Source organism: Prionailurus bengalensis, chromosome C1 (genome assembly GCF_016509475.1).
Source record: "Prionailurus bengalensis isolate Pbe53 chromosome C1, Fcat_Pben_1.1_paternal_pri, whole genome shotgun sequence".
NCBI lineage: Eukaryota > Metazoa > Chordata > Mammalia > Carnivora > Felidae > Prionailurus > Prionailurus bengalensis.
This window is the reverse complement of record NC_057345.1, coordinates 42,444,942-42,467,237: the sequence shown is the minus strand read 5'-3', so window position 1 is coordinate 42,467,237 and position 22,296 is coordinate 42,444,942. Positions and strand designations below refer to the sequence as shown.

At 36.6% G+C, this 22,296-nt stretch overlaps 1 protein-coding gene across 16 annotated transcripts in view; it reads left to right on the top strand.

Annotated features, from left to right (window-relative positions):
* Window positions 1–22,296, top strand: part of TUT4 (terminal uridylyl transferase 4) — a 136,891-nt gene that overhangs the window by 14,119 nt on the left and 100,476 nt on the right. For 8 of the 16 annotated variants that reach the window (XM_043574982.1, XM_043574981.1, XM_043574980.1 and 5 more), the window contains exons 2-3: window positions 11,947–12,060; window positions 13,517–14,368. In XM_043574982.1, coding sequence (XP_043430917.1) covers window positions 13,609–14,368 — 760 coding nt within the window. In that variant the 5' untranslated portion in view covers window positions 11,947–12,060; window positions 13,517–13,608. The remainder of the gene's footprint in view (window positions 1–11,946; window positions 12,061–13,516; window positions 14,369–22,296) is intronic. The other 8 variants (XM_043574972.1, XM_043574979.1, XM_043574970.1 and 5 more) reach the window with 1 other exon arrangement.

The following is a 22,296-nucleotide window of genomic DNA, read 5'->3' as shown; positions in this document are numbered from 1 at the left end:
GCTCAAGCCCATGAACCATGAGATAGCGACGTGAGCTGAAGTCAGACACTTAAACGACTGAGCCACCCAGCACCCCTATGCCTCAACTATTTTTATTTTACTTCTTATACTTGCACATTCCATCAACACTCTCTACTTAATATATATATATTATATATAATATAACATATAATATATATGTTATGATTATATAATATATATAATTTCTACACTCAGTGTGGTGGGGCTTGAACTCACAATCCTGAGATGAAGAGTCCCATGCTCTTCCATCTGAGCCAGCCAGGTGGCCCAATATGCTCTACCTTTGACCATGGCAGGACTGAAACAAGCAGAAACTGTGACTTGTTCTATCTTTCCCTTTCTTTATGTGTCATCACTTTTAGCATAATTAGTTGGTTAATACAGGGAAGTAACATGAGTAAGAAAAGATATAAAAGGTTTTTATTTTTCATTTTTGTCATTCGTGTTTCTTAGAATACCATTGTCTTTGTTCTGTGTTTGAAGCAAATTATGGTTGAAATAGAAAATGAAGGTTCTTTGGCTGTTAGTACCACTGCTTACTTAGTTGTAGACAACATGCTTACTTTATACTCACTCACTTTAAGTCTTGCTGAACTCCCACATATATTGTGGATCCACTGAAATTCTGTGCTCATGGTGTATCACCAAAGCTGTATGAGAATGAAGTAGAAAGGAATGTCAGACATGCACTTTGCATGTATCTCCACTGCTCCTATGCATGTTCCATTGTCCCATTAGACTACAAAACACAAATTCAAAGATAAAATTATTAAGAATTTCAAGATGGTGACAGAAGCTTTTTTTTTTTTTTTTAATGTTTATGTTTGAGAGAGACAGAGGATCCAAAGTGGACTCTGTGCTGACAGCAGAGAGCCTGATGCAGGGCTTGAACTCACGAACCATGAGATCATGACCTTAGCAGTAGTCTGATGCTTAACTGACTGAGCCACCCAGGCCCCGCAGTGACAGCAGTTTTAAAACAAGCACAGAGTCTTTCTTTTCTGAGATGGGAGCCCTATGTGATGGTACACATCACATGTTTATGAAATTAGTCCTGAATAAAAGGATTGGAGGGAAACAGTAACATGCATTGAGACAAAGAGGTTGCCATATTTCACCTTGTACCAATGTGATAAGAATTGTTACTACTTTTTATTTTGAGGCATTCTGAGGGCTGTGTGCCTTGAAGTTTGGTGGAGCCCAGTGACCTGTTAAGGTAAATTAAACGTGAGCAAAACTAACCAGTGCTAGTCTTTCTCTCCCTGTTTTATTAAAAGTGAGAGGTAGCATAAGATTAAGCAGCTTGGAATGTTGAGCTGATGCATGAAGGACAGCTGCCTTGGAGAGCACCTGAACTTACAGAGGATTTTACACGAGTTAATAAATCAATTTATGTTGTGATCAGCACTGAGTTAAAGAGGTTGTTACTGCAGTGTAACCTGGCTTATTTTGAATTGTAGTTTGTCAAATTTCAAAAGCTTTGTAGGACCAGCACAGTTACACATCATGATATTTGGATCTACGGGATATAATAGGTATCCCCAGTAAACAAGTAAACCCACTCAAAAGGTGTTAAGTATATCATTATAAATACTCAGGAGCTGCTTGATAATAGAAGAATCAAGAGCTCTCTGGCAAATCTTGCACAGAACTTTTCATCTGTAGTGCTAATTCTTGATTATAAGGAAGAAAAGGAAATTGTGTCTTGGGTAATTTGGGGATCCACATAATCTCCATATCTCATTAGGAAAAAAAAAAAACCCTAAAACAGTTGGCAATGTGAGGCCAACAAATTGCTTGTGAAAAGAAGCATAACTTAAATTTATTTTGTCTATTGCTGGTAAAGATTCTAGTATATAATAAAATGTCCAAAGAGGCTTACCAGATGAACAAAGAAGGAAAAAAGATTGACTAATCAATCCAGAAAGCTTTACGTAATTGGACTTTGGGTGAGTATATAGGTAATTTAGTTTGGAAATCTTGTTTATTCACAAAACTGGCTTTGAGAGAAGGGGGCACAGTTGCACTTGCCTTTGATCATAAAAATTCTGTCAGTTGATTTTACCCATATAAAAAGTATTTTTTAAAAAACCTTTAGCTATTTGAGAGTGATTAAGATTTGAGGTCTATGATATCTTACATAAGGTCAGTGCATGCACATTATTTTGATTATAATTTTTTGAGTTTTAAGTTAAAATTTTTTTTAATGTTTTATTTTTTTTTATCTTTGAGTGACAGAGAGAGACAGCATGAGTGGGGGAGGAGCAGAGAGAGAGGGAGACACATAATCCAAAGCAGGTTCCAGGCTCTGAGCTGTCAGCACAGAGCCCGAAACGGGGCTCAAACCCACAAACTGTGAGATCATGGCCTGAGCCAAAGTTGGATGCGTAACTGACTGAGCCACCCAGGTGCCCCTTGAGTTTTAAGTTTTTTATTGAAAAATATAAATAACGTAGAACTTACCAGTTAAATGTACAACTTAGTAGCATCAATGCATTCGCAATGTTATATCATCATCACGACTATTTCCAGAACTTTTTTTAATCATCCCAAACAGAAACCCATTAAATAGTTACTTCTCATTCCCTTCTTCCTCCATTCCCTGATAACTTCTGTTCTATTTTCTGTCTTTATGAATATACTTATTTTAAATATCTTATAATTGGAGTTATACAATATTTGTTCTTTTTTTATGTGTATTTATTTTTGAGAGAGAGAGGGAGGGAGACAGAGCATGAGTGGGGTGGGGCAGAGAGAGGGAGACACAGAATCTGAAGCAGGCTCCAGGCTCTGAGCTGTTAGCCCAGAGCCTGACTTGGGGCTTGAACTCACGGACTGCGAGATCATAATGCCCAACCAACTGAATCACCCAGGCACCCCTCTCCTTTTATTTTTTAAAGTTTATTTATTTATTTTGACAGAGAAAGACAGAGGGCGGGGTGGGGGGTGCAGAACGAGAGGGAGAGAATCCCAAGTAGGCTGTTTGCTGTCATCGCAGAGCCCAACACAGGTCTCTGATTCCTATGAACTGAGATCATGACCTGTTCATGACCTGAGTCGGATGCTTAACTGAACCACCCAGGTGCTCCCAAATTTGTCCTTTTGTGACTGACATTTCATTTAGTACAGTGTTGTCAAGGTTCAGCCATGTTGTAGCATGTGTCAGAATTTCTTTCAACGGCTGACTAAAATTCCATTGTTTTGTATATACCACAATTTGCTTATCCATTCATCTGTTAGTCACTTGGGTTGCTTCTACATTTTGGCTATTGTGAATGATGTTGTAGTGAACATGGGCATACAAATAGCTGTTCGAGTCCCGGGTTTCAGCTCTTTGGAATATATGCTATGGGTAGAATTGCTGGATCATATGGTAATTCTCTATATATTTTTTAAGGAACTGCCAAACTGTTTTCTGCATTGGCTGCATCATTTTATTCTCACCAGCAGTTGCGTGAGGATTCCAATCTTTCCATATCCTCACCAACATTTGTTATTTTCTGCTTTTTTGATAATCCTAGAAGAATGAAGTGGTGTTTTATTGTAGTTTTGATTTACATTTCCCTAATGACTAATGATGTTCAGCATTTTTTCATGCACTTATTGACCATTTATCTTTGGAGCAATGTCTATTCAAGTCTTTTGCCGATTTGTTAAGTGGGTTGTTTGTCTTTTTTGTTGGTAAGTTGTAAGGAGTTTTTTATATATTCTGGATACTAGACCCTTATTTAAATATGTGATTTGCATATATTTCCTCCCATTCTGTTGGTAATTTTTTCACTTTTTTGGTAGTGTCCTTGCTGAACAGATGTTTTAATTTTTTTTGGTTGAGATATAATTAACATACACATTACATATGTGTATATGTATGTATATATATACATATATACAACATTATATTAGTTTCAGGTGTACAACATAATGCTCTGATATTTGTATATATTGTGAAATGATCTCCACAGTAAGTCTAGTTATTAACATCCATCATCACATAGTTAATAAATTATTTTTTTTTGTGTGATGAGTACCTTTAAGATTTACTCTATTAACAACTTTCAAATATACAAGACAGTATTATTAACTATAGTCAGCATGCTACATGTTACATCCCCAGAATTTATTTTCTTTAATAAATGTAAGTTCATGTTTTGACCACTTTGACCTATTTTAAAAAACTTTTTTTAAGTTTATTTATTTTGAGAGAGAGAGTGCACATGAAGGGCGGAGAGAGAGAAACCAAAGCAGACTCACACTGTGACATTGTGGAGTCTGATATGGGGCTCGAACTCATGAACCATGAGACAGATCATGACCTGAGCTGAAATGGAGTCAGTCACTTAACTGACTGAGCCACCCAGGCACCCCACCGCTTTGACCTATTTTGCCTGTCTCCTTCCCCTGCCCCAGCCCCAGCCTATGGCATCTATCAAGCTGTTCTCTATAGCTGTGAGTTCATTTTTGTTTGTTTTAGATTTTACATGTAAATGAGATCATAACAGTATTTGTCTGACTTAGTTCGCTTAGCATAATGCCTTCAGGGTCTATCCAAGTTGTTATAAATAGCAAGGTTTTCTACTTTTTCAGGGCTGAATAATATTGCATTGTATACCACATTTTCTTTATCAGTTCATCTGTGAGTAGACATAGGTTGCTTCCATGTCTTGGCTATTGTAAATAAACACCACAAAGAACATGGGAGTGCAGATATCTTTTTGACTTAGTGTTTTTGTTTCCTTTCAGTAAATGCCCAGAAGTGGAATTGCTGGATCATATGGTATTTCTCTTTTTAATTAAAAAAATTTTTTTTTAACTTTATTTATTTTTGAGAGAGAGAGAGCCCACACATGTGTGCGTGTGCAAGTGGGGGAGGGACAGAGAGAGAGAAGGAGACAGAATCTGAAGCAGGCTCCAGGCTCTGAGCTGTCAGCACAGAGTCTGATGCGGGGCTCGAACTGATAAACCGAGAGACCATGACCTTAGTGTCTCTTGCAGGGCAGGTTGCCCTTTTATTTTGCTGATGGTTTCCTTTGCTCTGTAGAAGCTTTTTAATTTGATAGTCTTCCTTGTTTATTTTTGCTTTGGTTTCTTTGGTTTTGAAAAAAAATATATTTTAATGTTTGTTTATTTTTGAGAGAGACACAGAGTGTGAGCATGGGAGGGGCAGAGAGAGAGAGGGAGACACAGACTCCGAAGCAGGCTCCAGGCTGGAACCCACGAACTGTGAGATTGTAACCTGAGCCAAAGCCAGATGCCCAACTGACCGCTACCCAGGTGCTCCCAGTTGTCTTTGGTTTTGGTGTCAAATCCGAAAAATTATTGCCAAGACAGATGTCAAAGAAAAAATTTAAATTTTGATGATCCAGTATTTATTTCTTTGTTGTATGTTTTTTTAAAGTTTATCTATTTATATTTAAAGTTTATATATTTATTTTTGTCGGGGCTTGAACTCATGACCCCTGAGATCAAGAGTCACATATGCCACCTACTGAGCCAGACAGGTGCCCTTGTCTGCTTCTAATGTCATACTTAAGAAGCTGTTGCCAGACCCAAAGTCCTGAAGACTTACAATTTTTATATAGTATGTGAAATTTTAAGTATATATATTCTTTTCTTTTCTTTTCTTTTCTTTCTTTCTTTCTTTCTTTCTTTCTTTCTTTCTTTCTTTCTTTCTTTCTTTCTTTCTTTCTCTCTTTCTTTCTTTCAAGTTTTTATTTTTAAGTAATCTCTACACCCAACGTGGGGCTCGAACCTACAACCCTGAGATCAAGAGTCACACGCTCTGCTGACTGAGCCATCCAGGTGCCCCACTGTCTTCTTTCTTGCATAGATTTACTGTAGTGCATACTCCTGTGTTATTACTTTCTTTGTTTAATAGTATGTCTTCACTATTGCTCCATAGCAGAGTAGAAACTTACTCTGTTTAATGGCTGCTATGGTAATATATTTTATGATTTTGTGATAGTTTTCTTTACCAATTTAGCATTATCGGCCATTTGAATTTTGTTACAGTCTTTTGCTTTATAATTAGTGCCTAAGTTGGTCCATTTTGAATAAATTCTTGTAACCGGTATAAGGTCAGGGTCCAAGTTCATTCCTTTGAATGTACATATCTGGTTTTTGCAGCACCATTTCTTGAAAAAACTGTCCTTTCCCCACTGAATACTGTTAGCATTAGTGTCAAATCAGTTGACCACATATGTGAGGGTTTATTCTGGGGCTCTCTGTTTTATTCTATTGATCTATGTTTTTTTGTTTTTTTTTATGCCAGTATCATGCTGTTTGATTACTGTAGCTTGTATTAAGTTTTGAAATCAGGAAGTGTGAGTCTTCCAATTCTTTTTTCTTCTTTTTCTAGGTTGATTTGGCTAGTCAGAGTTTTTTGAAATTCCATATGAATTTTAGGATGAGGTTTTCTATTTCTGCAAAAAATACCATTGGGATTTTGATAGTGCATTCAGTTTTTAGATTGCTTTGGGTAGTGTTGGCATCTTAACAATATTGTTAACGATAGGGGTGCCTGGGTAGCTCTGTCGGTTTGAGTTCCCAACTCCTGATTTCAGCTCAGGTTATGATCTCCTGGGGCTCTGGGTGACATCATGGAGCCTGCTCTGGATTCTCTTTCTCCCTCTCTATCTACTCCTCCCACTTTCGCTTTCTCTCTCTCTCTCTCTCCCTCTCCCTCTCCCTCTCCCTCTCCCTCTCTCTCCCCCTCTCCCCCTACCCCTCAAAATAAATAAACTTAACAAAACAAAACCCAATATTGTTAACAATATAAGTTATTGGTGATAACTTCAGAGAAGGAAGTGAGTGAGTGCACAGTGGGCTGCATATCATGAATTTTGCCTAGTGTCTAGCTTTTGGCAGCTCTGGGAAAAAAGCTCCTAAACCATTCTTGGGATTTTTGAGCTTAATAACAGTAAGCAAGGGGTGGAGTGCTTAATCCTTTAAAGTAAATGATAAGAACGGTAAGAAGAATAGTAAGAGTAGAATAGTCTTCCAGCTCTCCCCTTCCTTGGGGGCTGTAAGTCACATGAGCTTAAATACTTCCTGATTTCCAGGAGGTTTATCTGGAATCTCATAATTCCTCCTTTGTAGAGTATAGTTTTGCCACAAGGCTAGAGAATGCTTGGTTGACATTTTTTTCATTCAGAACTTTAAATATGTCATCTTTTTTCTGATTTTCATGGTTTCTGATGGGAAATCATCTTTTAATCTTATTGTGAATTCTTAGTATATGAAAAGTTGCTTCTCTCTCACTGCTTTCAAAATTCTCTCATTGTTTATCAAAATTGAGTAGTAGTTGGTCTTGGTGTGGATTTTTTTAGTTTATTCTGCTTGGAGTTATTGGTCTTTTTGGTTGTGTATAATTGTGTCTTTCATCTGATTTGGGAAGCTTTTGACTATTTCTTCAAGTATTCTTCTGTCTCCTTTATTCTCTTTTTCTCCTGAGATTCCTATTATGCTTGATAGAGAAGAAAACAAATAAGAAAGTCAGGAAACTACAGGGAGCAGAAAAAATTTAAGAAAACTATTAGCATTCAGAAATAAGAGATAATAATCATGAGACAAGAACAGAGTGTCGTAAAAAGGAATAATCAGAGAGTTAAGGCATTTTTAGAAATGAAAATGCTCCTCTCCTCTTAAATGCGGAAGATTTGGAAGATAAAGGTGAGGAAATCACTGAGGAAAGAAAATAAAGAGATAGAAAATGGAGAGAAAGGTAAGATAAATGTAGAATCAATGTAGGAGACATAAAGGCCAATTAATAGGAGTTAGAGAAAAAGGACGGAGAAAATGAAAGGGAGGAAAAGATACAAGACATAATATAAGAAAAAATTGTCAAAACTGGGGAACTTGAGTTAGAGATTAAAACAGCCAACTAAATACCCAGACAAATGTTTGAAGAAATATCTGCTCCATGGTTTATCAATTAGAAATTACATGGGGCGCCTGGGTGGCTCAGTCGGTTAAGCATCCGACTTCAGCCAGGTCACGATCTCGCGGTCCGTGAGTTCGAGCCCCGCGTCGGGCTCTGGGCTGACGGCTCAGAGCCTGGAGCCTGTTTCCGATTCTGTGTCTCCCTCTCTCTCTGCTCCTCCCCCATTCATGCTCTGTCTCTCTCTGTCTCAAAAATAAATAAAAACGTTAAAAAAAATTAAAAAAAAAGAGAAATTACAGAGCACTTGAAACCAATACTAACTACACTATATGTTAACTAACTCAAACCTAAATTGAAAAAAAAAATTACAGAACACCGAGACAAAGAGAATATCCTAAGTTTCCATACAGAAAAGAAACAGTTCAGTAAAAAAGATGGAAAATACGGGCATCTGGCTTTGGTTTTGGCTCAGTCATGATCTCACAGTTCATGGGTTTTAGCCCTACATTGGGCTCTGTACTGATAACATGGAGCTTGCTTGGGATTTTCTCTTTGTCTGCCCTCTTCACTCTCTCACTGTCTTTCTCCCTGTCTCGTAAATAAACATTAAAAAAAGAAATGGAAAATAAGAATGGCATGATTTTCCCTAGGAATACTAGAAACTAGAAATCATTGAAACAATACCTGTAGCATTTTGAGTGAATGATTTCTAACCTAGAATTTTAAACTTAATTAAACAAAATATGAAGATAGGATAGACATTTAAGACATTCAGAGTCTTATAAAATTTACCTACTTCTTGGGGCTTACGGGGACCAATAAATAGCACTCTTTCCTTTCCTGAATCCTGAACAAATTGGGAAAGACAGAAGAAGCATATGGAGATTAGATTATCCTTTTTTTTTTTTAAAAAATTTTTTTTTTTCAACGTTTATTTATTTTTGGGACAGAGAGAGACAGAGCATGAACGGGGGAGGGGCAGAGAGAGAGGGAGACACAGAATCGGAAACAGGCTCCAGGCTCTGAGCCATCAGCCCAGAGTCAGACGCGGGGCTCGAACTCACGGACCGCGAGATCGTGACCTGGCTGAAGTCAGACGCTTAACCGACTGCGCCACCCAGGCGCCCCAAGATTATCCTTTTTTATTATGGATAAAATGCACTTTGGAGAATGGGACTTAATATTTTCAAGTTTTTGTTAATACTCAATGCCACAATTAGACTTACTGAGGCACAGGCACAACTACAGGCCCCGTGTTTGGCCATCAGTCTGGAATGGATATTTTAATTGGTAGTGATTTTGAATGTCTTTTGAGTACCCAGCATTGTGGTAGTGGGGCAGGTGGAATAGGGAAGTGCTAGATATTTGCAGGAGGAACAAAAAAACAGGGAACCTAGTCTGATACCTGACAGATTGTGGCGATTAAGCAAACCTCTGATAGCTCTGTGGTTTCTAATGATAATAAGCATCTTGCTGTTGCTTAACCTACATGCACACCAAGACCCAGTTAGCCTGAAATCAGACTGCACCTGTGCATAGTGGCCATCATAGGGCATATGTAGTATTATGCAGAATTCCTAGAAATCTCTGCCTATTCTGCAGAACCCCATATGAATATTTCATCCCCAAATTATAATCACCAATAAAAATCAGCCCCATATCCACCCGGCGCTACTTAGATTCTCTGAGTGTGCCCGTACGGACTCCTCTTTCCTTCAGGTGTGTACTTTCGCTTTGTAGTAAAGCTTCCTCTGCTGTATTTCACTCTGACTTGTCCTTGAATTCTTTTTCACAGCAAAGTCAGGAACCTGGCACTAGTTGTTAGTTGAAGTCTCAGGGCCTGAGAACTCCCTCAGTCTCCAGTATCTGTAGGCATTTAAGAATTCAAGAAAGGAAGACATGGTTAGAACTAGAAGTAAGAAGTGAACTGATATCTTAATAATATAAAAATGAAATGGGATACATTCTAAATGCTATTGTTTTCTATATTCAAATACCTTTTTAAAATTTATTAAAAATTCTTTGTATCTTCTTGACAATAATAGTGCATTCAAGGTTGGAACCTCATTTAATCCTCATTTACTACATTGGAGAAATGTAGCCAGGAACTAGAACATAGGTCTGACATTTTTATTTTGTTTAACCAATTTTGCTATGAGTGTGCAGTGGGAAGCAGTGAACCTTATTTTCAAAATCTTAACCTCCTCAGAGAGAACTTCATTTCTAGAAATTACAACTTTTTTGGGAAAAATTTATACTGTTGATAGCTTAAAATAGGAATTTTGCTGTATAATATTACCATGCTTTTTTTTTTAATAGGACATCTGTTACTCTTATAAGAAGATGAGGAAGATTAGAAATTAAGTAAGGCTGTTTTTAATAACATGTTCCTGTTAAAAATTTAAATGTACTTTTAGTTACATGAACCAAATTAATCAAAGTGAAATGTAGCAATTTCCTGAGTCTTGAACTAGCATTTATCTATATTAAGTACATTAATTTTTTAAATGTTTGTAGCTTTAATTTATGTATAGAAACTTGATTTATAGAGTTTTTTTTTAAATTTTTAATGTGTATTTTTTTTAAGAGAGAGAGGGAGAGAGAACAAGTGGGGGAGGGGCAGAGAGAGAGAGGGAGAGGCAGAATCCGAAGCAGGCTCCAGGCTCTGAATTGTCAGCACAGAGCCCTATGCGGGGCTCGAACCCATGAACTTTGAGATCATGACCTGAGCCGAAGTCAGACGCTCAACCGACTGAGCCACCCAGGCACCCCGATTTATAGAGTTTTTTTTGAGTGGAAGAATAGTGTATCTAGAAAGTTTTGTTGGGGCCTGGGTGGCTCAGTTGGTTAAATGTTCAAATTTGGCTCAGGTCATGATCTCACAGTTTGTGGGTTTGGATCCTGCGTCGGACTCTGTGCTGACAGCTCAGAGCCTGGAGCCTGCTTCAGATTCTGTGTCTTCCTCTCTCTCTGCCCCTACCCCACTCGTGCTCTGTCTCTCTCAAAAATGAATAAACATTTAAAAAAAAATCTTTAAAAGTTTTTTTTTAAGTTTATTTTTGAGAGAGAGAGTGCAAGCAGGGGAGGGGCAGAGAAAGAGGGAGGGAATCCTCCTAAGCAGGCTCTGTGCCACCAGCATGGAGCCCAACATGGGGCTCAAACCCACGAACAGTGAAATCATGACTTGAGTCAAAATCAAGAGTCCTACGCTAAACCAACTGAGCCTCCCAGGCGCTCCTCTAAAAAGTTTTATAAATGGAATTGTGGATCAGTGTGGCTCAATCAAGTGTTTGTTGTATTATGGCTTTTGTCAGGGAGATGACATCTACAAAATTATTAGAGTCATCATCATAGAATAGAATTAGAAAATTTAAAATATTTTGGTTTCTGGATAAGGTAAAACTAATCTTTTAGAAATAGAATCCATTTTTATTTTTAAAATTAAGAATGTGCAGTAGTTTCTACAAGAATTTAGATATAGTCATATTTGGTAACTGTTTTGACATGTATGTGAAACACCTTATGAAGAATATTGAGAGCAGAATGTATAAATTTAATAAATTCAAATATCCAAAAACCAGGAATATAAACATTCTTTTATAGCTAAGAGTGCTACAGCTTTTTACTAGAAAATAATATTAGTCACAGAAGACATTAATGGTGAAAATCTAGGATGGTTTTGGCTTAAAGTTTTTTTTTTTTGGTTTAAATTTTATAATTTGAAAAAGTTACTTTATAAAATTATTTTTTTAGTTTATTTATTTATTGAGAGACAGCATAAGTGGGAGAGGGACAGAGAGAGAGAGAGAGAGAGAGAGAGAGAGAGAGAGAGAGAGAGAGAATCCCAAGCAAACTCCATGCTGCCAGCACAGAGCCCGATGTGTAGGGCTCAAACCCATGAAACCGCAAAAACCAAACCAAAACCAAGAGTTGGATGCTTAAATGACTGAGGCACTCAGGTGTCCATAAAATAATTTAGAAAGAAGAATCTAATTGTTTTTGTTTTTGTTTTTGTTTTTGTTTTTGTTTTTGTTTTTAAATAAAAGAGAATGTCAATCTGGACAGAGATCAAGGCAGAGGATACATACTGCTTTACTACAATAGGAATTATAAAACTTAGGTGCACGTTGAGTAAGATGTTGTGGTGGAGACATAGCTAGGTAAGTTTAGTTTCTTTAATTTGGACATAGGTTTTGGTATAAATAGATAGTTGGGAGGATATGACTTGGTGTTTTGGACTTTTTATTTTAGGCAATTTTTTTTGCATTTATATGATGTATGGTTATATGATTAGAGGTGTTCATTTGCCCAAATTTGTAGTTTAATAAATTAAGTAAAATCAAAGATGCCACTTACATTTTGTTTTAGCTGACTTTAATTTTTATTCATATTAGTTATCTGTTTAGAAGCATAGATCTGAATTTAAGGCATACAGGGCAAAGTGAACAGTAAAAAAAAAAATTCTTATTTCTGTAAAATACAGTATACAGGGTATTTCTAATATAGAAATAACTTAACAAAATGCAGCATTTTAATTTGTTTGTAGTTTGTGCTCAGTGGTAAATGTATAATTGTTTCTATTATATTTTAGAACAAGATGAGTTCTGACTGATTTTAGTATTCTATCATCTTTCTTTTTTAAACATTCGTTTTTATATAGCAGTTTAAATTTTTATAGCAGAATTGACCAGAAAATACAGAAGGCTCATAAACTCCCTTCCCCAATACAGGAATAGCCTCCCTATCATCATCCCAGGGTGGTATATTTGTTATGTCAGTGAACCTACATTGACATGTCACTATCACCCAAAGTCCATAGTTTATGTTAGGGTTCACTTTTAATGGTATATATTCTGTCGATTTTGTATAATGTATAATGTCATGTATCCACCATTATATCATATAAAATATTACTATCATTTTTTAATTCTGGGTTCCTATTTTTAAATTTTTTAATCTCAGAAAAATTAAACTCCTTTATACTTTAGAGGTGGAGAAAAGTCTGTTGACATTATTTCCCCATCTTTAGAAAATCAAGTTTGAAGTAGGTTAGCAGTATAAATAGGTAGTGTTTAGTAGGAAAGTCATGTAGGCAAAATCTTTCAATTTGGGCCTCTATAAACTGATTCCCTATATTGCCTATAAATTTGGATTCTTTTTTTAAAAGCTTTGTTTATTTAAGTAATCTGTATACACCATGTGGGACTTGAACTCATGACCCCAAGAATCAAATGCTCCATTGGTTGAGCCAGCCAGGCTCCCCTAGATTAGGGTTTTTGTGTTTTCTTTGTTCCATGTCCTTTTATGTTAATTGTGGTACATCAATTGCAGGTTTTATTTCCCTTTTAGTTGAAATTCTTATTGGGTAATGTAAAACAAATTTTACTTCTAAAATTGTTTTGATGTCATATTGCCATAATTACATTACAACCTTCTTTATGAGCATTTGGTTGTTATTTACTAAGTGGGTTTTAACTCCTCATATGGTTTTCAGAGTTTTTAATTTTTTACTATTTCTTTAGTTTTAAGAACAAATTTTGAAAGTCTCACCAATTAAAAAAAAGTGGCTTTTGTGTTTTAAATAACAGATTTTTCTTTTTTTTCCCAATCCAATAGTTTGTTTGCCTAATCTGGACTTGAAGCAATTCAACTACTAGAAATCTGCCATTTTACAGTATCACAATTGGGAAGAAGCAGGTTTTCAAATAATGGAAGAGTCTAAGACCTCTAAAAATGAAAATCATGAACCAAAGAAGAATGCTTGGGCTCTTTCTGAAGAAAGCAAAGCAGTTAAAGTTATATCTAATCAAACTTTGAAAGCTAGAAATGATAAATCCATAAAAGAAATTGGGACCAGCTCTCCAAGTAGGAATAGTAGTAAAAAAAATAAGCAAAATGATATTTGTATAGAAAAGACAGAAGTTAAATCATGTAAAGTAAATGCTGCCAGCGTAGCAAGTCCTAAAGATTTGGGATTAGTCCTTCGAGATCAAAGTCATTGCAAAACAAAAAAATCACCTAATTCACCGGTAAAAGCAGAGAAGTTACCTGTTTCACAGGCAAAAGCAGAAAAGTCACCAAAGTCATCTAATTCACCAGTGAAAACAGAAAAGACATCCAGCTCCCAGGCAATAGCAGCAGAAAAGGCACTTAGTTCACAGAGGAAAACAGAAAAAGTACCCATTGCTCAGATGAAATCAGAAAAGGTCCCTGGTTCGCTAACAGAACCAGAGAAGGCACCCAGTTTACCGTTAAAAGAAAACATGCGACAGATAGAATTACAGCAGATTGGAAGAAAAATTCCAAGTTCCTTTACTTCTCTGGACAAAGTGAATATTGATGTTGTAGAGGGAGAAAAATCTGCTTTGGAAAACTCACCACAATCTCAGAAGCAACAAGCATGTACAGATAATACTGGTGATTCTGATGATAGTGCTTCGGGAATTGAAGACATATCAGATGATTTGAGTAAGTACAAATTAGATTATCCCAGGGTCACATTTTTGGAGAGATTTTTCCTATGTTAATAGTGTTTAGATTATCACCAGTTTGATTTTAACTACTTTAATTACAAGAAGGACATTAATAATACGGCTTTTTAAAAATGTTTGTTTATTTTGAGAGGGAGAGAGAGAGCACAAGTGTGCGTGTGTGAGCAGAGGAGGGGCAGACAGAGAGAGAGAGAGAAAGAGAATCCCAAGCAGGCCCTGCACTCAGTGCAGAGCCTGACACAGGGCTTGATCTCACAACCATCAGATTATGACCTGAGCTGAAATCAAGAGTAAGATGCTTAACCAACTGAGCCACCCAGGTGCCCAAATAATATGGCTTTTTAAGCTAAAAAAGAACGTTTACATTTATTGAGATGGGTAAAAAGCCTGTGCAAATAGAAATTAGTGGCTCCTATAGTCCAGTATGTAGGTATGTGCATGTGTACACACACAAACACTTTTTAAGTGGTCCTGGTAATATGTAACTCATTCATTCAACAAACATGTATGTATTGAGTTCCTTTTATATGCCAAGCATATGTTTACAATGAAAAACCCCAAAAATACAGCCCCAGACCTCAAGGAAGCTTCTAGTTTGATGGGGGGTGATACAGATAAAGTGGTGGTTTAGTTCAGTGCCAAAAACTTAAGAGTTGAGAGAGTACATGATTTAATTGAGGGATTTAGATTTTAGATTGAGAAAATGTAGGACATAAATGTGAGACTGAGAGTATGACTGAGATTGAGTATGACTGGAACAGAATTGAGGGGAAAAGTAGCAAATGATACAGCTGAAAAGTCTTAGAACAATTGGAGAATGAAGGACCTTTTAGGACATGATAGGCAGTTTGGACTTTATTATGAGTGTTTTGGAAGACACTAAAGAATTTTAAGTAAGGTAGTGCTATGATCAGATACAGATACATATTTTTAATCTTTTTGGCTGCAGTGCAGCAAATTTTTTGACAGGAACAAGAATGGAAGTACAGATTGGTTAGGACCCTTGGAATTTACTTGAGCTATTGGTATAAAATTCATTTTCTTTTGGGATTTTGATCTTAGTTTTAATTAATTGCTTATAAATGTTGTCTATGTCTTTTGAGTAATCCTGATTCTGTTTAACTTAATGGATTTTTCTTACCAATCTTTTTTCCTCATGTTTCTGTGGCTAGTTGGATAAAACCTTTTCTTGGTATATGAATAACAAAAGAAAGCTATTTCACACTTTGAGAACCTCCGGTAAAGAGTTTAGAAATAGTTTCTTTTTATTTCTGGTGACAGTATGTTGACAGACTTTTTTTTTTTAATTTTAATAGACGTATTTTTATATGCATAAGAAAAATACTAACTTCATAATTTTAAAGATATGCTTTAGGAAAAGGACAAAAAAAGCAAGTCAATTTAAAGATAGTATCAAATAAATAATACTACTGATAATGTTTAGATAAGCAAATCTGAACATGATAACATGTGAATGATTTTTTTAAATTTATTTTTTGTATTAAAAATTTTTAAGTTTATTATTTAGACAGAGACAGCACGAGCTGGGGAGGGGCAAAGGGAAAAGGAGAAGAGAGAGAATCCCAAGTAGGCTCTGCACCATCAGCACAAAACCCATTGTGGGGTTCAAACCCAATGAAACTAATGCAATCATGACCTGAGTTATAACTGAGTTAGATGCTTAATCAACTGAGTTGCCCAGGCGCCCCAATGAATGATTAAAAAAATTTTTTTTAAATGTTTGTTTATTTTTGAGAGAGATGGAGCATGAGTAGGGGAGAGGCAGAGAGAGAGGGAGACACAGAATCCGAAGCAGGCTCCAGTCTCCAGCTGTCAGCACAGAGGCTTGAACACATTAACTGCGAGATCATGACCTGAGCTGAAGTCACTCAGCTATTTAAGCCACCCAGGAGCCCCATGAATGATTTTTTTTTTAATGTTTATTTATTTTTGAGAGAGCGCTGGCGGGGAGGAGCAGAGAGTGAGACAGATGATACTAAGACAGGAGCTGACAGCAGAGAGCCCAGTGTGGGGTTCAAACTCACTAACTATGAGATTATGACCTGAGCTGATGCCAGATGCTTAACCAACTGAGCCACTGAGGCGCCCCAATGATTTTTTCTTTGAAATGTATTTATTTTTGAGAGAGCAAGGATGTGAGCGGGGCTAGGACAGAGAGAGAGGGAGACAGAGGATCCTAAGCAGGCTCTGATAACCAGCTGAGCCACTCAGGTGCCCCTGTGAATGCTTGAAGTTGCTTAAAGATCACTTATAATGGTTTGACCACTTGAGTTAGTGAAAAATCTAAATTAAAGATTTATTGATTTATTTTTATTTGAGAGAGATCACAAGCAAGGAAGAGGGACAACAGGAGAGAGAGAGAATCTTAAGCAGGCTCCATGTTCAGCGCTGAGCCCTTGCTAAGCCTGAGACAGGGCTCAGTCCCACAACCATGGGATCATGACCTGAGCCAAAATCAAGAGTTAGATGTTGAATAGACTGACCCATACAGGCGACCATAGGATTATTTTTTAATATTAATTTTTATTATTTTATGTTTATTTTTGAAAGAGCACAAACGGGAGGGTTAGAGAGAGAGGGAGGCAGAGGATCTGAAGTGGGCTCCGTGCTGACAGCAGACAGCCTGATGTGGGGCTCGAACTCACCAACCGAGAATTCATGGCATGAGCTAAAGTCAGACTCTTAACCAGCTAAGCCACCCAGGTCCCCTTTTAGTATTTAAACATTTTTTTTCAAGTTTATTTATTTTGAGAGAGACAGACAAGACAGTGCAAGTGAAAAGGGTGGGGAGAAAGAGGCAGAGAGAGAATCCCAAGCAGACTTCATGATGCCAGCACAGAGACTTACATGGGGCTTGAACTCAAGAAATTGTGAGATAATGACCTGGGCCAAAACCAAGATTTGGATGCTTAACCGACTGAGCCACTCACGGGCTCCAAGATGCTGGATTTTTAAAAAGCTCCTGAATAAGATATGCTTTTGAGCAGGATAACCCAACTCATTTCCTTACTTTCATTTACACCACCCTTCATTTTACTTTTTACACAGCCAGAATAATCCTTTTAAAATTATTCAGATCATGTTACTACTCTTCAAAGTGTTTTACTAGTTTCCTATACGTTAGAGTAATCTGCTTTCATTCTACATTTTTTCCCTCTCCCCTTCTCTGCTCCAACTGCATGGTTTCCTTGCATTTCCTCAAATATGGAGAATGGTCTTTACCTTTGCTTTTCCTTTGCTTGGAACATTCTTCCCTGAGATGTCCACATGGCTTGCTCCCTTACCTCCTTCACCTTTTCAGTGAAGGAGGAATTTACAGTCTTTACTCTTTTTAATTGTTCTCAGTAGTCTTATTTTTTTTTTAAGTTCATTTATTTATTTTAAGAGAGAGTGTGAGTGAGGGAGGGGTAGAGAGGGAGGAAGAGAGAGAATCCCAAGCAGGCTCTGCACCAGCCCCTCAGAGCCTGACTCGGCTCGAACTCATGAACTGTGAGATCATAACCTGAGCTGAAACCAGGAGTCAGATGCCCAGGTGCCTTTCTCCATAGTCTTTATTACTATTTGTCATATTTAAAATTTTTCTTATTTACCTTTTTATATAATAGTTTTATTGAGATACAGTTCACATGCCAAAATGTCTCATTTAAAAACATACAGTTTAGGGGTTTTTAGTACTATATTCATAGAGTTGTGTAGATATAGCCACTGTCTAATTCCTGAAAATTTTTATCACCCCCAAAAGAAACTGTATCCATTAGAAGTCACTTACTCATTACTCCCTCCTCCTAGACATTGCCAGCCAGTAATCTACTTTCTGTCTCTATAGATTTCCCTGTTTTATATAAAGGGAATCATGTAACATGTGGCCTTTTGTGTCTGGCTTTTTACACTTAGCAGAATGTTTTCAAGATTCATACATGTTGTAGCATGTACTAGTACCTTACTCCTTTTTATTGCTGAATAATATTCCATCTTATGGCTATACCATGTTTTACTTGTCCTTTTATCAGCTGATAGATAATTGAATTGTTTCCATCTTTTGCCTAGTATAAATAACCCTGCAATGAACATTTTTTTTGAACATTTATTTAAAAATTTCTGTGTGGGTGTGTGTATTCATTTCTCCTTGATATATATGTTGAAGTAGAGTTCTGAGTCATATGATAACTACTGTCTTAACCACTTAAAAGTATATAATTTAGTGACATTAAGTACATTTATAGTGTTGTACAACCATCACCACTATCTAATTGCAGAACTTTTTCATCACCCCAAAAGGAAACACTCTACTCATTAAGATTCACATCCTTTTGCCCTCCTCCTGTCATCTTCTGACAATCACTAATACGAAGCTTTCTGTTTCTATATATTTACCTTTTCTGGATATTTCATAGAAATGGAATCATGTATGTTGTTTTGTATGTCTGGCTCCTTCATTAAGCATCGTGTTTTCAAGGTTCATTTGTGTTATATATATCAGTACTTTTTTTTTTTTTTTTTTTAGAGAGAGAGAGCAAGCATGGAAAAGCAGGGGAGAGGGGCAGAGGGAGAGAGAATCTCTACCAGGCTCCACACCCAGTGCAGAGCCTGATGTGGAACTCGATCTCATGACCATGAAATCATGGTGGTGACCTGAGCTGATAGTAGGATGCTTAACTGACTGAGTCCCCCAGGCACCCCCCAGGACTTTTCCTTTTTAGGGCTGATGCTATAGACTGAATTGTGTTCCCTTAAATTTTGTATGCTAAAGTCTCAACTCCTGGTATGATTGCATTTGGAGATAAGAGCTTTTAGTAGGTAATTAAGATTAAATGAGGTCATAAGGGTAGGTTCCTAATACAATGGGATTGAAACCTTATAAGAAGAGGAATAGAGGCATCTGTCTCATTGTATGCATGAACCAAGGAATGGCCTTGTGAGGACACAGCAAGAAAGCAACTGTCTGCAATCCAAGGAGAGAGCTCTAATTAGACACCAAACCTGCTGGCACCTTGATGTTGGGCTTTCCTGCCTCTAGAACTGTGAGAAAATAAATCCCTGTTAAGTCTATGGTATTTTGTTATGACAACCTGAGCTAAGACAGTTGAATAATATTCCACTTTGCGGATATGCCACATTTTGTTTATGTTTATCAGTGATTGGACATTTGGGTCATTTCCACATTTGACTATTGTGAATAGTGCTGCTATGAACATTCATGTAGAGGTTTTTGTTTGAATACCTGTTTTGAACTCTTGTTGTTTTGGGATAGTATTAACATCTCACAGAACTGGAATTTGATGGAAGAAATTTGGGAACTTCTGCCAGATGTTATTTTATATTCATGTTGATTTTAGAAAAAAAAATTTATTTCTGAATTTTAAAGAAGGTATGTAACTTTCTATAATTATTTATATTGGCAGAAATGACAGTTTTACAAGATTTGCTGATGTTGCCTTGTAGTGCTTGGCAAATTGTACATATAGAAAAGAGAAAAAGGTTAGAATATTCTTACTACTGTTCTTTATCATGAAATGTAGAAATAAAACTAGAATTTTACCTTTTATTTTACATTACCGTCATAAAATTGTTACTAAAAAGCTAAATTATTTTTCTAAATACTAGGATACAATTGCAAATTACTTATTGTGCATCAGTCTTTCCCTGACAATAATTTAAGAATTAATTAGCCAACCTAACATAATTCTTATCTTTGAATCCTTCTAATAACATCTTAAGAGTTTGCCACCTGACTCTAGAGACTTCTGTGTCCTTGTGGTAGGAAACACTTCATTTCCAAAGGCCTATCCTTTCTTCTTTGTTTAGAAAATTCGTGTTATCAAAAGGTAGAATTGACTGTCATGGTTCTTGTAGATGGCATGCAGTTGGCTTTTGAGGGCAGAATGGAGAGATCTGTTGTCCATGAACGTTTACTTTAAGTAGTGTTTTTATTTTTTATTTTTTAAATTTTTTTTTCCAACGTTTTTATTTATTTTTGGGACAGAGAGAGACAGAGCATGAATGGGGGAGGGGCAGAGAGAGAGGGAGACACAGAATCGGAAACAGGCTCCAGGCTCCGAGCCATCAGCCCAGAGCCTGACGCGGGGCTCGAACTCACGGACCGCGAGATTGTGACCTGGCTGAAGTCGGACGCTTAACCGACTGCGCCACCCAGGCGCCCCTAAGTAGTGTTTTTAGATACATCCAAATTTATTTGTTCAGTACACTTTTATTATGTGTCTTCTCTGGTCTAGGTATTAAAATCTGAAAATACAAAGTTAAATAATACCTAGTCATTAGCATCGAGGAATCTATCATGTGAAGTAGGAGATAGATAAATGAATACAAATTACATTATACAAATTACAAATTACATTATTATGCAAATGTGAAACAATAGAGACAATATTGTTACGACAATATAACAATAGTGTTACGAGAATACAGTTGTATAATTGAACAACACAGGTTTGAATTGCACAGGTCCACTTATATGGATTTTTTTTAATTAAAAAAAATTATTATTTTTGGGGGCACCTGGGTGGCTCAGTTGGGTAAGTGTCTGACTCTTGATTTTGGCTCAGGTCATGATCTCATCGTTCGTGGGATGGATCCCCGAGTTGCGCTCTGTGCTTACAGCGTGGAGCCTGGTTGGGATTCTCTCTCTCTCTCTCTCTCTCTCTGCTCCTCCCTCTCTTGTGCTCTTTCTCCTTTTCTTTCTCAGAATAAATAAAAATAAGCTTAAAAAAATTTTTTTAATATTTTCATTTTTTTAAAAGTATCACTATACTCAGCATGGGGCTCAGTTTATAATCTCAAGATCAAGAGTCACATGCTCTACTGACTGAGCCAGCCAGGCACCCCTGATTTTTTTTTTTTTTTTTTAGTAAATATAGTATGGTACTGTAAATCTATTTTCTCATGATTTTTTTAATAACAGTTTCTTTTTTCTAGCTTACCTTACTGTAAGAATAAAATATATAGTATATATAACATGCAAAATGTGTGTCTATCAACTGTTAATCATTAGGCTTTTGGTCAAAAATAGGCTATTAATAGTAAAGGTTTTGGGCAGTCAAAAGTTACATGCAGATTTTGGCACCCCAAGCCCCAGTATTGTTCAAGTGTCAACTGTATAAAGAATATCAGACTCTCTTCTGAATTAGGTTAAGTTCAAGCTGAATTTTGCAGGACAGGTAAACATTACTAGTTGAAGTGAGGAGGGCCTTGATGGTGGAAGAAAAAACATATAAAGGACATTGAGACTTGAAGTAGCAATGATCCATTCTAGCACATTTGGTATGAATGAAATGAAAGATGCTTAAGGCAGAATATAAGGTTAGAGATATAGAGAACTTAGCTCTCTTTCTGAAGGTCTTGGTTTAAAATCTGAGAGAAGCCTTCACTGACTCCCATATCTAAAGTCTCCTTCTCAGTTACTTGCATTTCCCCTTTTATAACACTTGCTACAACTTGGAATTATTGTAGTTACTCTGTTTACTGCCTTCATGAAGGCAAGAATGACATGTAATATGCTAAAGAGTTTAAACTTTATCCTGAACTCTTTGAAAGCCTTATATATTTTAAGCAAGAGAATAACATGATTCATTATGTATTTAGAAAAATCACAGTGATGGTGGAACCTACTGTATGCTAGGTATATAATGCTACGTGCTGAAAATGAAAAGATGACAGCACCCAGTCTTTGCCTTGAAGAGATTGCAATGTAGCTATGAGGTAGGGAAGCAAAGAAAGAAATATTGATATGGTAGAGATATCCATGAGTTCAGTGAAAGCAAAGAGGGAGGAGCTTGGTGTGGGTTTGTGGTCTAGAGTATGTATGTTATTTTGGCTGCTAGTGTATATTGATGAAGTCACTAAACTGATTTTAGTGATTAATCTTTG